The sequence below is a fragment of the Meriones unguiculatus genome, chromosome 2, assembly GCF_030254825.1.
Source record: "Meriones unguiculatus strain TT.TT164.6M chromosome 2, Bangor_MerUng_6.1, whole genome shotgun sequence".
In the NCBI taxonomy this organism is placed as follows: Eukaryota; Metazoa; Chordata; class Mammalia; order Rodentia; family Muridae; genus Meriones; species Meriones unguiculatus.
Genome location: NC_083350.1, coordinates 24,648,982 through 24,665,057, shown reverse-complemented (window position 1 = coordinate 24,665,057; position 16,076 = coordinate 24,648,982). Strand labels below are relative to the sequence as shown.

The following is a 16,076-nucleotide window of genomic DNA, read 5'->3' as shown; positions in this document are numbered from 1 at the left end:
TCTATGGCTATCAAACTATTGAAACAATAGTCCCTAAGAATTCGGAATGGTTCCAAGAATCTCAGGCTGGGAGAAGAAAAAGGCTGAAAGCTGGTGCCAGTCAGAGGAGGAAGGTCTCTCCAGGAAAGAGATTTCACACAGTTATGACAACTTGTCAGATGGCATTGAAGATCTGACTAGAGCCATCAGAGTGATGGGCCAGGGAAGGGTTAACAACATATTGACAGGGACAGCTTAGCAATGCATACTTCTCTTTCTCTAGTTATCCTTCACCTCGTGGGAGGATCTGGAGACGTTCTCAGTGTGCCCACACTGAATAAATTCTTTTCTCTGCTTTTAATTAATATTTGCCTGCATTCTTTTTTATAGGCTTACCGATTTTCATATTATGCATATGAATGTTTCATCTGCATGTATGTATGTACACAACATGCCTGCCTTGTCCTTGCAGAGGCCAGAAGAGGGTGCCATACTTTCAGGAACTGGAGTTACAAGTAGTTGTGAGCTGCCATGTGGGTGCTGGGAACTGAACCGGGGTCCTCTGCAAGAGTAGCAAGCACTCTTAACTTGAACCCTCTCCAACCCCACTTGTCTATATGCTTTATCATATTTTAAAGGAAATAAGCATTGTAGGTGAAAATATCTTTGATATCTCTAAACCCATCCAAGGCAGTCAATTCATTGCTTAAATTAAAAAAAAAAAAAGACTTCAGTGACAATATCTTAGAATTTTCATAAAATATTTTAGCATGACTATTTTGCAGCTACACAGGGGATGTTTCCACTGACATAACTCTACTTTGCTTCAAGTCACACGTTCCAACCTTCAGAGTAGTTAAACTTTAATAAAAATGACATTCTATAGGATGAGGGATGGCTATTAACAGACCTAGGCTAGTGGTTACGTAGATGGAAGGTACTGTTCAAAGGTACCAAACATGACAGCGACTAGGCAAACCCGGACTATTATAAAAACAAATTTATCATTAACTTACCGCATATTTGCTCTCCTTAATACAAAAGAATTTGGTGTTCATAAAATGAGGCTGTTCATGGAACTTTCGATCATTTGCTTTGACTTGCCACGTGCAATCTTTAAAAGGGAACGAGAAAAGGATTATAAGTAGAAACAAGGGTCACTGGGAAAGGAATCAAAGTGAGGTCTGTAGAGTAGGCCCTAATCTACTGCATACATGATGGCCTCTTCAAAGAGGCCACTGGGATGCCACCAAGGAAGGAGGATGGTGTGAAGTTACCTGTGGAAGATGGAAATCTAAAGTCATAGAACCGGAGGTGGGCAATCTCAATTGTCATTTGGGGTTGACACTGAGGTCTAGAATCACATGCGAGACAGGGCTCTTGGCATGCCTGTGTGGAATTATCTCAATTATATTAACTGAGGTAGGAGACCTACATTAACTGTCAGCTCATCATATGGGCTCAGGTCCGAACCTGAATAAGGAGAAGAAAGGGAGCCAAACATAGGCATTTCTCCAGGTGCTTCCTGAATGGGCGTGGCTGCAATGTGAATGGCTGCCTCCACTTCCTGCTGCCAGGACTTTACTGCCAGGACAGACAGTACTCCTGAACTGTGAGTTGAAATAAATCCCCCTTTCCCTTAAGTTCCCATTTAGGTATTTTATCACAGCAACAGGAAAAGTAAATAAGACAGATCCTAACCTCACAATCCTTAGAAGGAATCAAACCTGCCAACAGCTTATCTCAGCGTTTCAGACCAAGGGCGCATGAGAACACATGACATATGTTTAAATTACTGTTGGTCATCCTAGCAAGTGAATGCCCAAGTTTTGACTTGACTAGTTGCTCATGGAACATTAGCATTCTAAAAGGAAAATCCACCTCTAAACAGGACTAAAACAAAACCACCAAAGACCCAGAAGTTTTCAGCTATATTAAAATTTCAATCCCATCAACTTGGTTTCTAGTATTTACGTTGCTTCAAATGTTTAGTGAAGGAATAAATTGCAAAGAAGGGTATCACCAACTCCAGGGAACTTTAGAAAGTTCATAGTGCCTTTGCTGCTGAGGAGAACATTCTTGTCCAACAGATGTCTCCTTAAACACCTATCTAGGTCTACCATACCATGCTGCTAACTTGATTCTCCCGAGGGTAAATCCCTGAAGTCACTGGCCAAGGTCCTCTCTTTAACACTGCAGTTTCCAACTCTGCTGATGTCTGTATATCCTCAACTTATCTTCACCAATCTTATCCTCAACTGAGGCAGTCAGTTTTAATTGTCAACTTGACACAATCTAGAATCACCCATGAAGAGAGTTTCAGTGAGGGATTGATAGATCAGTTTGGTCTATAGATATGTTTGATATGTTTATGGGTAATAGTTTTTATTAAATTAATTGATGCGGGAAGAACCTGCCCACAGTAGGTGGCAACATTCCCTGAATCTGTGTCCACTCTGAGAATGGAGAAAGGTATCTGAGTAACAAGTATCCATTTCTCTGTGCTTTTGCCTCTGGATGTAATCTGGCTAGCTGTATTAAGATCCTGTCACTGTTTTGTTTTTGTTGTTGTATTGTTTGCTTGAGTTTTCTGATGGATTGTAATCTGGAATTGTGAGCCAATATAAATCACACACTTGCTCTCTTTAGTATAAAAATAGCTTTATGGGGATATAATGAGGTTGGTTGTAGAGCTTTCAATCATTTGCTTTGCCTTACCATGTGCAATCATTAAAAGGGAAAGAGAAAAAGTGCAAAAAGCTCAGCTCATTGCTTTGTGTGAGAATATTTTGAGCCCAGCCACAGAAATAACACTAGGACTCTATCCTTTCCACCCTGTAACAAATGTCTCTCCGAAGCCTGCTTCTTGTGTAGGGTAGAGGCTCTTTGTGCTAAATCCATCCTGATATCCCTGGATTCCTGTAGCTATAGGACTCTTCACACCTTTGCTCCAAATACAGGGATGTCCACAGCTCAAATGGCCTAACTTCTGATGAGGTACTTCATGGTAGCCTCATGAGATATATGTATTTTCCCCTGTAGCCCAAGATATCTTTCCACCTGCCTGCAGGAATACACAGATACCACAGGAAGCTAGCTAGTTACAAGCTTCTTGAATAGTTGATGTTTCTCATATTCATAGTCAGAGGTCATTGATAAGCTTCAAGACAGGGAGTCTGGGTCACTCTGACATTGTTGGAGACGTGTGGCTGCCTCCCACAGTGGCTTAGTCATGCTCAGCACAATCAATGGCTGGTTGGGCCAACAGCATGACTTCCAGCAGTAGAATTTTAAAGCCCACTGTGACCCGTGCTTTATCAGTGCCACTCCCAAAGTACGCCATTTATTCTATCTTCCCTCTGCTGCCCCTTTGGCCAGGCCCACTCCACGGGTCTTCAAGTGATGGAGCTTCCCCTGACCAGATTACAGCAGGGGCAGACATACAATTTGAGACATAGTGAATGAAGATGTTCTCGTGAGGATAGACAGAAGTTAGACCTCCCTTCTTCATACTTACCCTGCATTGCAGCTAAGCCTCTCAGAGGGACAGCAGTAATGACTGCTGTTCTGGCCACACATCATCATCATGGGTACCACATCCTCCTCCCTGCCCAGACTGGTTCCCAGGAAAGCCTGGGATATGCCAAGCTTGTTCCTGAATTCCTCACAGATCCTCCATGTGTCCTGAACACTGTAGCACCAGAAGTGTCTACAGAACGAACTGGAAATGCTGAATTCATAGTTCAGCTCGGTCCCTTTCTATATCAGCTGGTGCTCATTGTGAAACCCAGAACTCAGTGGAAATTCATGCTTAAAGGACCTTCCACAACATGGAGATGACTTCACTTGGCAGTGAGGCCGCATCTCCTGTGTTTTGTCTTGTTTTGCCACTCTGGGCTTCTATCACCCTATTCTATGTCAGCTTAATAGATAACATGTTCCATTCTGTGTATGAGAGGGGCAGGGTGCTGAGTGGTTAATATCTTTATTTTATAGTTCACTTTATTTTATAGGATGCTGAGCCAGTGTCCTCAATAGTAATCTGACTATTGGCATAAGACTTGGAATCTAGGTGGTCTACCTGAGCTCTATGTTTAACCTGCCACTCTACCTGGCTGTGCTGGAGAGGCCCTTCTTTCGGAACACAATCTTCATAACACTCATCCAGCAAGAGCCAGCTTGGGAAGATCAGTTATGAGAACAGTATCACCTTTCCTCTCTTACCACAGCCTGCAGCCATGTTCGATCTCCTAATATGAAGGTGCAAGTGTACAGTTGCCATGAAGAATAAAACATGGATGTCATCAGTTAGGAGTCAGGCCGCAGGCAGTGGCCCTAGGCACTGAGTTGTTCTTTAAACTACAGGGAGAAGACTTCCCCTTGAGTGACGCACAAGTGGGTGGGGCCAAGTTTTGCTGAAATTAACAATGGGTATGGCATGCCATTTCAGAAGCAGAAACAGAGAAAAGAAATTGTCTGAGAAAGGGAGCATAAAACGATCAATCATGTGGCAACTGTAAAAATCGAAGTCATACTTATGAAAATACTGTATCCTTTTAAACAACTCACTTTTCAGCTTCCTTAGGAAACACAGATATTGCTGGAATAGATCAAGTGCAGACCGCCAGAGAATGCAAATAATGAACTGGATTATACTTTTGAAATTACAATACCATTACTGAGCGTTTCTTTGCGTGGTTTGGCTGCCATTCATCAGGTAATCCTAAGTGTTATGTTATGACAAGTGCAAATGTTCCTGGCATCTTTCAAGCTCAAGAGCAATTTCATCAAAAGGGAAAAATGGAAGTGGAAGTACAAAACACCCCATAAGCACTGTGATAAGATCTGCAATCAGAATGCTTCTTTCCCACTCAAAGAAGAGCTCTAAGGGAACTAGCTAAAAATGGTGCTTCTTAGGATAATCTTGAATCCAATCCGTTTTGCTGCAGTTTGCAAATGCATCTGGTTTTTATCATTTTTTCTTTTGTGTGTATTGGTGTTCGCCTACATGTATGTGTATGACCGCATGCATGCCTGGTGCCCACAGAGGCTAGAAGGGGCCATCGGACGCCCTGGAATTGGAAATACAGACAGTTGGAAACTGCCAGATGGATGCTGGAGGTTGAACCTGGGTCCTCTGCAAGAACAGAGAGAACTCTTAATTGCTGAGCCATCTGTCCAGCCCCTGCTATTTTATTCTTTCAGACAGGGTCCTGCTACATAGCCCGAGCCAGCCAGAGCTCACATCATTCTGCTTCAGCTTCCTGAGTGTTGGATTATGTTGGTATGTGCTACATCCAGCCACCCAAGCTTTTAAGGTTTTCTCTGAGCTCAGCAGTGCCCTGCCATGTTCTAGGCGCCGGTATTCCAGAACACTGCTGAGACCACTGCCCTGCATTTCAGGAAGGGAAGAAATGTGGACGGGATTCCTGGAGACGAAAGAAAAGGTCAGTGTGAAAGACTGAAACTCAGTCTCATAAACACCCAGGAGGAGCACCCTCACACAGACATATATACATGCAGGCAAAACACCAATGCACATAAAAGTAAATAAACCTTAAAAAAATAAAAAAGGAACACTTGTTGCTCTTGCGAGGACCTGGGTTTGGTCCCCAGTATCCAGATGTAAGGTGGCTTACATTTGTAGCCTCAGAGTTCTAATTAATCTGATGACCTCTTTTGATTTTGTAGGCACTGAATGAACATGTGTACATATATACATGCGAGTTCATATACTCATACGTATAAGACTTAAGAAAGCACCAGAGAACATTTATTTATGGTTGTGAGCCTGTGTCTGATCCATCTCTCCAGCCTCCCAGGGAACATTGAGTAATGTGGTTTGAAATGCGGTGTTAATGAGCACGCCTCTGTGAAGGCTAGCAAAGCAGTACTTGGGGGTGTTCGCCTTTTGAATGTATTTTACTACACAGTCACACTACGATAGTAATTTGCAGCCAAAGAAAGTACCTTGCTCCATTTTCTAGAACAGGAATATTGACAAAGTAAAGAAAAAAAATTATAAATTTACCAGCAACAACATCAAAATACAACTTGAACATATGGCCCTGTAGTAGGATGCTAGAAAGATAATCAACCAGAGTTGTGGCAACAAACCAGCCAGGCACATGTCTGGGAGGCACGGAACATCAGCCACATGTGGCTCAGTACCACTCCACAGCCCGCTAAGTGCTTGCTGTCACGGATGCTTGTGAGCACAGCTACGTGATGCCCAGAGTGTTCTCACAGGTGCCAAGTGCTTTGATCAGTGCCATCTGGCCAAGGAAGTAAGCATGGCCTCATCCCTATCCTTTTTACTGTTTTGAATTCTCATTTACAAAGACACCACCGACCAAAAGCCTGGATTAGTTAGCTGGTGTGAGCTGCAATCCGCTCAGGAGGCTAGGAAAAAAATCAGTTATCTTAGCATCATAATATTAAGAGAGGAAGACCAATCTTCGCCGACAGGCATGGGTACAGGGCACAGGCAGGCAAAGCATACACACACAAGAATGCAAACAGTTCTTTCACAGGAGAAAAGATACTGAAGATCAAACAAAAATGCTGTGTTCATAGAGGTACCATTTTTTTTTTGATCTTATGATTTTAAAATTCTGGCAAAGAATAAAGAATCTCATGAGACTGAGTTAAAGAGTGAAGAATTGGGTCCTGTGGCTAGCCTCTGTGGGGAGCAGTTGGGCTATGTCTCCAGGTTTGTAGTGGAGTGTATTCCGACTTCCACAGGTAATCCTCCATGTGTGTACTTTTTGGCAGAGGAGATATGGCATGGGGCAGAGCTCCTGAATCCAGTCAAAATTTCCAAGGATTAGGAATAAGCAAAACACCTACTAGGAGCAGTTGGTTAAAAACGTTCATGTAATGAAAGCCCACGCTGAGAGAAAAAAAGCAGCATAAAACAAATGATGTGGCTTTATATGACAGGAAAAATTTCCACATCGCATGGCCAGCTGGACAAAGGCACACGGCATCTATCATCCTATGCTTTTGGCTACAAGATGCAGAGGCATGCATGGTGTGGTTGCATGCACACGCATGTCCCCGGGTACACAGAGCAAAAGGGATGTGAGGGTTTGTGCGTGTTTATATGTGTACTATGCACCTCTAGAAGGATCTCTGAGACAACAGGAAGAACAAGTTTCTCTCCAGAAAAGGAAAATTCACGGCTGAGGAAGAGCCAGGGAAGGGAGAATTTATTTTTACTCTCTACTCATGCAAATCAGATTCATTTGCATATATTATCATTAAAATGTGCTTATGAGTCTATTAACTTCTTTCAATTTACGTAGCCATGGAAATAAGTATAAATATCCCTTAAAATATTTTTTTGAATAAGAATACATGTTGTACAGCTCTACATAGATAAACACAAAGCTCAAAAGCATGCAGAACTAAACTATAGTATTTAAAGATGTGGATTCAGATAGCAAAACAAAAAAGAGAAGAGAAGAGGCTGTGGCTATGGAAATAAGGATGGAACCAGCAAGATGGCTCAGAGAACAGAGATGCCTGCTGCCAAGCATGATCACCTGAGTTTGAAGAAGAGAGCTGTCTCCTACAAGTTGTCCTCTCACGGCCACACACAGGCAATGGCACACACGCAGTCACACACCTACATATACCTACACACAGCAAACATGAACAAATGAATGAACAAACAAACAAATTTAGTACAAATTGTACTAAAATGTTTTCAAGAAAAGAAGGACAGAGGTTTCCTCTGAGCAGACAGGAGAGAAGAAATGAAAATCCTCCAGGCGATCAGCCATATATATGCTCATGCTTGCCATGGGGACAGTTCCACGTGTTCATGAAATAACTACTTAGCTGGGCACTTGTGTTCTCTATGGTTTTCAGGATTATAAAATATAGGAAGAGAAAGACATCAAAGCCAGATGTGCGTCAGATGTGTTGGCCTGTGATCCCAGTGCTCAAGAGGCAGAGGTAGAAGCAGAGGCAGAAGGATGGCTGCAGGCTTAAGTCCGGCCAGGTCTATCTATTTAACAAGTTCCAGGACAGTCAGGGCTACATAGTCACACGTTGTAGCAAAACCACAAACAAACAAACATAAATAACCTAAATTAAAAAAAAAAAAACTAAAAAGGAAGAAAGACAGGCATGCAAGTAAACTAAAAGGGAAAGCAGAGAAGGGGAAAGTAGCCCGGGGCTCTGACAGCGGCATGATGGCACAGGTGATGGAAATTACCTAAGGGAAAGGTGTAATGGTACCACCAGCCACGTTCTTCTGAGGGGTTCTGATTGTGTGCCTGGGAGGGAGTCAAACAGGCCCTGGTGGGAGTTGAGAATAAGAGACGTCAGCCTGGTCCTATGCCTGCAGGAAGGCTCTGCCTACCTCAGCTCTCTGAACCCAGTTCTGCTGGGTCCTTCCACTCCAGTGTGGGCCAAGTGTAGCAGCTGCTCTGCCAACAGGCTGCAAGTGGTGAGAGGGAAGATGCCCATCAGGTCATAGAACGAGTCTCACCCGGGCCACAGGCTCTGAAGTCATGGATGGAGAGAGAGCAAGCAGATCAGCGGGAGTAACGGCCACAGCAATGATTCTACGAACAATGGTTCTAGACCACCAGCACTTGTTACCCCGTGGCAGCGGAAACTGCAGACGGAGCTCAGTGGTTTGTTCTCACAAGCCAATTGTGTGGCTCTTCTGTACATTCAAATTCAGAAAGCACGGATGTGGAGTGAGACAGAGGTGAGAGCCTTCCAAAGAGAGACATCTGTGGACCAAGCCTAACCTCAACCTCCAAAACCCCAACTGTCCAGCCAGAGGAGGGAACACGGAGGTGCCTAAACACCCAGACAATGAGATGGCCATGTACTAAATGTAATGATGGACATTTGGTGGCATGCGGTGGGAACATATGTGACTTTTATTGACTACAATGTTTCTGCTTTTGCTTTTGTCTTTTGAGGTAGGGTCTTGTAAAAACAATATAAAGGTTTTTTTTTTTTCCTTGTTCCAGCTCCGAAATAATGACACAGAGACCCACTGCATTTATTAATAAGCTTTAAAGCACTCCAGCTGGGCAGATACTGATCTATTCTAACCCATCTACACTGGCCTGGCTACTTTCCTGCATGTGCCCTGTGTTACTTGCCATCATAGTCTTGCTTTGGCTGTTTCTGCTCCATCTGTCTGTCCTCATGGCGACTCTTCCTCTCTCCCTCTTCATCATTCTCTGGTCCCTATCTGAGACACCCTGATAGGGGTCAGACCTCCTGTCCTCTCTGCCCAGGTATAGGCTGATCAGCTTTTTTAATTAACCAATCAGAGATGATGGAGAACAATTTTTACACAACATTGAGACAGGAGACTCTTCATAATAGTGACAATGCCCACTCGACTCGGAGGCAGAAATCTCAGGGCACAGATCTCAGGGCACAGAAATCATCATCTGAATGATGACTATGTAGAAGACCATCCCCTAACAGGGGGCCAGGCTGACTTTGAATTTGTTACCTTTCCATCTTAGCCTCCGGACTTCCAGGCTTACATGATTGTTATTAGTTCATAGTTATGCCAGTAAAGGAAGAAAGGTCCAACGGTGATTCAAGGAAACAGGATGTTATTAGGAAGAACATAAAGTGGACAGCTTGGCTCACATGTGAAAAGCTGGGCACTGCAGGACCACCAAGTGACTCCCAGGAGGAAAAGGCCACCAGCTAGGACCCGGAAGATGGTGGGGCCTGGGACCCATACAACACATACATCATGTGCTTTCGAGGGGAAACTGACATGGTCCAACTGAACTTGACATCAGTCACACAAGCAGTAAGGATATACTTGGAAGACATAAGACTTGTGGCAGAAGACCAGGGCCGTCATTAATGGTAGCATGAACAAGGACTCCTTGTTCCTGTCTTAGAAATAGAGAGGAAACAGCTTTAAGAGCTACCTTGCTCTTTCTGCAATGAAGCCGAAAAGAATTAAAAATAAAAATGGCGACAAGAGTAACCCAAGGACAAACTAAACTCACAAGCCCAGCCAGTACCCAGCCTTGCAAAGATGGAATGGTCGTCCAACAAGAAACCCTACACTTAAACAGTAGGGCATTCTGCAGTCCACTGTGTGTGTTAGGAAAAAAAAAAAAACAAAAAACTAGATTGTGCAGTTCTAGAGCATGAACTTTAGTGTTGATGCTGTCTATGGTTACACTGTCCTGATCCCGTATGATTTCAGAAGCTAAGTGGGGTCAGCCATGGTTAGTAATTGAATGGGAGATGACAATGCCAAGTTATAATGTCAAAGGGTTAGACAGACCAGGGGCCCATGAGATGTCTTAGCAGGTAGAGGTCCTCATCCCAGGGCCCATTGGTGAAAGGAAAAAACCAGCTCCCACAAGCTGTCCTCTGACTTACAAACAGACATTAATAAACACACAAATAGATATTTTTAAAAAAAGAAAAGAAAAGGGCATTCCTGATAGAGAGTGGGGAGAAGGCTCTAGTTGAGGAGTTGTACTGAACTGAAATTATCTATGAAAACTGTGAGTGGGAATGTCCACTAGGTATGGCAGATACAAGTCAGATAGGGGCACAAATGTGTTGCTGAGGGCAGGAGTTGCTGAGGGCAGGGGAGGGAGGTTCTTATCTTCTCCTTAGAAAAAAGGAAGGTTCAGAGAGAGTCTTGTAATGGAAGTTTTGGTTTCGTTGTAAACCCAGTTATGTCATGTAAATATGTTTTTGTTTTAATCCCAAGTGTGGGGTTTTAGTTTGTCCACAGCTATTAACTGTCTCATGTGGGGCATGGCCTTTGCCAGCTGGTGACAGCCTGCCTCGTGCAGCACGGAGAGGGGCGTGGTCTAGAGCTCTGAGGATATAAATTTGAGAGGCCAGAAAGAGAAAGTATTGCATGCGGTGTTGGCATGTAGCACATAGCAGTTTGGAGAGATCAGGAATGGACAGTGTGGCAGTTTGGAGCAGACAGATGGAGACAAACACTTCAGGGGGCAGCTTGGAGGAGAGAGCTGGCTACATTTGCTGTTGACAGAGATTGGTATAGAGCCTTAAAGAACCCATTGACACTAAACAGCCAGCAGAAGAAGTAAAGGGGTCTGCTCTGCTTTTTCCTACTAACCTTCTCTCTTCTACTTAGGATTAGGGGGATGGAAGGGAGAGGATTTAAGAAACTCCAAATAAAATGGAGTTTAAAAACAAGTACTACATTGTCTTACATTTCTTTCTTTTCTTTCTTTCTTTCTTTCTTTCTTTCTTTCTTTCCTTCTTTCTTTCTTTCTTTCCTTTTCTTTTTTTATTTTTATTTTTCTGTGTAGCTTTGCCTGTCCTGGACTCACTTTGCAGACCAGGCTGGCCTCAAACTCACAGTGATCCACCTGCCTCTGCCTCCCTGAGTGCTGGGATTACAGGTATGGGCCACTAGATCCAGCTGGTTCTTACCTGTCTTATGATCACTGTGAAGAGAAGAGCTATGGTTATTAAGGCCTACTGCCAGCCTGACAATTGACAGCCCTAGAATCACCTAGGAGACACATTTCTGTGCATGTGTATGAGGGAATTTCTAGACGAGGTTGACAGAAGTGGGAAGTCCCACCCTAAATGCAGGCAGCACCATGTCATAGGCTGAGGTCCCAGAGAGCGCGGAAAGGATAAAATCGGCTGAGAGCAGCTCTCATTGCTATCTCCCTCATGACTGTAGCTCCATGAGAGCAAGCTGCCTCAAAATCCAACAGCCATGCCTTTCCTGCCATAATAAGCCACCTCCCCCCACCCTTATGTAGCTTTGTGTCCACTATTCGGACACAGCAATGAGAAAAGCCAGAAGAGCTTCTGAGTAGGAAGAATAGAGCTGATGGTGCACTCAAAAAATGTATCATGTCCATTTGCTTGATTTGACTGTTGCCATTGATTAATTAATGAATCTCAATAGTTGATAGGTTGAAGGCAAAGCAAAAAACTGAATGCTGTTTTTTGGTGTTGGAGAAAAAAAAGAAGAAGAAGGCGGAGGGAGGAACAAGTCTAGAACCAGAGTAGAAAGATGGGACCCTAGGCAACAACAGCACCCCCTGATTAGCTAGGAGATGGGCAGTCTCCAACCAATCATCTCAGTTTTTAAATTGTCCCAGGATAGCTGCTGGAAAGAAGAGGAAGTACGTATGTATTTTTCCCGTGGCACCAGAGACTGGCTTCCATGTGGTTCCCTCATGGGTCGTCATCGTAACATTCCTTCCTGCCAGAGTCTCTTCATGAGATCTTCCTGTGAGCACCCCTCTCGTCTGATCAACCTCTCCTCTTCCAGATGACAGGCCAGTATCATGAGGAAGCCCCCTGGATCCACCAGGGACAGATTCCCTACTGCAGTTCAATCCATCAAAAGACCACAGAAGTGACACTTTTAGTCTCACTAAGAGCATTAGTGTTATCCTTGTCGGTGGGTGTGGGCTGGCGCCTTTCTCACAGAAGTCTATATGAAAGCAAAAGCCCTGGGGTGCAGAGGCAGAGAAGACCCCAAATTAAAAAAAAAAAAGCCTGATCACTGGGAATGCTGGAATTCATCCAGCCATCTATCCCTCCCTCACTCATGGATTTAGGCAAGAGTGCTCTGTTAATAAATGACCAGCAGCTTCAGTGTGGTAGACCAGAAGAATGCAAATACTCCAGAGGAGAAAAAGAAGGGGTGAAGATGAAGATCTGCTAATAGAAAAATGAGGCAGAAACTCAGGGTGGGGGGAAGACAGTTTAGATTTGTAGATTAAGAAAGAACTTCCAGGCAGAAGGTGACAACAGATATTTATTAAAGTCCTTCACATTTATTTCTGGTTTAATTCTCACAACTGCCCTAAATCTTGTCCTAATATCAATCCTATTTTATAGATAAGGACCCAGAAGCACAGGAAAACAAAGTCCCTTTCCTTAAGGGCAGTTAGAAAATAGAGAAGGTAAGATTTAGGGCTACACAGCTTGAGTCTGGGGTCTTCCCTCTCAACCACCACATACTGGCTTTCTCAGGGACATGCTTTTGGGCCTATTACATGAGTACTTTTAATTTATATATTTTAAAATTAGTGTGTGTAGATGCCCCTCAGTTGAGGAATAGATACAGAAATTGTGGTACATTTACACAATGGAATACTACTCAGGAAATCACGAAATTTGCAGGTAAATGGTGGGAACTAGAAAAGATCATCCTGAGTGAAGTATCCCAGAAGCACAAAGACACATGGGGTATATACTCACTTATAAGTGGCTATTAGATATATAATATAGAATAAACATACTAAAATCTGTACACCTAAAGAAGCTAATCAAGAAGGAGGACTCTGAGTAACATACTCAATCCTCATTCAGAAAGGCAAAGAGGATGGATATCAGAAGAGGTAGAAAACAGGGAACAAGAGAGAAGCCTACCACAGAGGGCCTCTGAAAGACTCTACCCTGTAGGGTATCAAAGCAGATGCTGAGACTTTTAGCCAAACTTTGGGTAGAGTGCAGGGAATCTTATGAAAGAAGGGGGAGATAGTAAGACCTGGAGAGGGTAGGCGCTCCACAAGGAGAGCAACAGAACCAAAATATCTGGGCACAGGGGTCTTTTCTGAGACTGATACTCCAACCAAGGACCATTCGTGGAGCTAACCTAGAGCCCTTGCACAGATGTAACACATGGCAGTTCAGTGTCCAAGTGGGTTCCATAGTAATGGGAACAGGGACTGTCTCTGGCATGAACTGATTGGCCTGTTCTTTGATCACCTCCCCCTGAGGGAAGAACAGCCTTACCAGGCCACAGAGGTGAAGACAATGCAGCCACTCCTGATGAGACCTGATAGACTAGGATCAGAAGGAAGGGGAGGAGGACTTCCCCTATAAGTAGACTGGGAGAGGGGCATGCGTGGAGAAGGGGGAGGGAAGGTGGGTTTGGGAGGGGAAGAGGAAGGGAGCTACAGCTGGGATACAAAGTGAATAAACTGTAATTAATAAAAATAAAATTAAAAATTGTGAGCTTGAAAAAATAAAGTGAGTGAGTGTGTGTGTGTGTGTGTGTGTGTGTGTGTAAGACACAGTATGTATCTGGCCATCAGAGGATAACATGAGGGAGTCCATTTTTCCTTTCCAATAAATGAGTTTTGGAAATCAGAACTCAGGTCATCAGGCTTGGTGGCAAATTCCTTAACCTAATGACCTCACTCTATCATGTGGGTTTAAAGGTTGAATTTATCCCAGAATAATTTTCAGACATGAACAGAAACATGCAAAGAATGGAAAAGTGGAGAGACAAGAAGAGGGTTTTCTGAGGGGTGGGGTGTTGTTAGGAAGCTCTGACATCACAGGAAGCAGAGGTGAGAAGATGATGGTTGAGTTTAACGCTTGGTGGTTGGGTACCTGGTGACTTTTAAGAAAGCATTATCTGTAGGGGCAGGGAGCCCACAGAGGGGGAAAACCCGGTGGGATGGGAGAGTGTGATAGTTGACATTGGTTTTCAGAAGCCTGACCACGAGAACTGACTATGGGGGCATCTCATGCAGAAGGTGGAGTTTAGGGCAAAATGTGGCCCGGGTGTTGAAGCTGTGTGTGGATGGGGAAGCCAGCCAGAGCTGGAAGGCAAGTCAGGAGTTACCAGATAAGTCAGCTGTGAAGGGGGTGGAAGTCAGTGTCCACACCCCATCCCTAGGCTCAGGAAAGCCTAAATCTGCACCAACTCAGACAGTCTCTCTAGAGCATGCTCCTTCCTGAAGCACTTCCAGAATGGAAAGAATTATCACCCAAGTTGTTGGTCTGGGGACATCAGGACAATTGGGCTAGTCAATTAAAACCCAGCATCCTACAGCCAAGGAATGGTAGAAATCTCTGGATCCACTAAGTCATACTCTTTTCTCCTGATACTAATGAAGAACCCAAAACCCCAGAGGGAATGAGACTTCCATGTTTCCACCCTCAGGGGCAACCAAAGCCTGGGACCCTGACACTGTTTCCCCGAAGCCAGTGTTCTCAGGCATTCACAAGCAAGCATCCACTGTTTGCTGTCTGCCCTTGCTCAAGGTAAAGAACAGTAAGGCTACCTCAGTGAATACTGTGAGCTTATCTCTCCTCCTGGCACATTCTAGAAGCATGTCCACACTTGTTCTCCATTTTTTTTTATTTGCAGCACACAAGAATGGCTCTTCAAAGGAAAGGAACTTTCAATGGGTCTCTTAAAACTCTTGTTTAACCTGAGGTCAACAAGAAAGCTTAGCTGGCTGGGACATTCTCTTGATTAAAAAAACAAGAAAACAGACTACATGACAATGATGTCATTAAAGAAATAACTGTGGCTAGTGCAGTTTGAGGTGCAGGTTCACTGGAATCAGGCTGAGCTGTGGTGTTAAAGGCCCCAGGGTGGGTCACAGTTTACTTATATGTCCTGAAGAACTTTTGTTGGAAAGAACTCATGGCGTACGTACAATGTCAAGAAAGACAGATGGCAGTTTAAGAACAAAACAACAACAAAGGAAGGCCAGAGTTATAGTAATATATGACTGAGAAAATGACCTAGAAAGAACTAAAAAAAAAATAGGGAAGTAAAACAGACAAGGAATTGAAGAAAGCGAGATAGATGGTTAGTTATAGGGGTACAGGGCAGCAGAGAAATGGCGACAGAGAGGCCTGGCATCTCCTGAACGTGCTTTTGTGCAGACAGGTATCAAAATTCATAGGCCAAGTCAGAAGTTTTGAAAAATGAGAACCAATAACTTTCACTAGGAATATAGACCAGACTGAATTAAACAAGAGCCAGCGAGCTAAAGGCACCTGCCACCAAGCCTGACCACCTGAGATTGGTCCCCCAGACTTACATGGTAGCATGAGAGCGCTGACTCCCAGAAGCTGTCCTCTGACCACTGTGTGTGTGCTGTGGCAATGCACAGACATCACATACATCACACGCACACACATACACACACGTATTAAAACAATTTATATTTTTAGAAGACCAAGCTTCATCAATGCCCATAGCACAAGGAAAAAAAATCTATGAAAAAGATTGTCTGTCAACAAAAGAGCAGTGAAGGGCTCTAAGCACCTTCACTCTACAGGCTGAGTCGGAAAAAAACAGAAGAGATGTCTGTACCCATGAT

The 16,076-nt window shown here is 43.8% G+C and overlaps 1 protein-coding gene across 1 annotated transcript in view; it reads right to left on the bottom strand.

Moving 5' to 3' along the window:
• Atp8b1 (ATPase phospholipid transporting 8B1) overlaps nucleotides 1-16,076 on the bottom strand; it is a 122,714-nt gene that overhangs the window by 47,578 nt on the left and 59,060 nt on the right. The window contains exon 3 of the mRNA XM_021641797.2: nucleotides 996-1,093. Within this exon, the coding sequence (XP_021497472.2) occupies nucleotides 996-1,093 (98 nt within the window). The remainder of the gene's footprint in view (nucleotides 1-995; nucleotides 1,094-16,076) is intronic.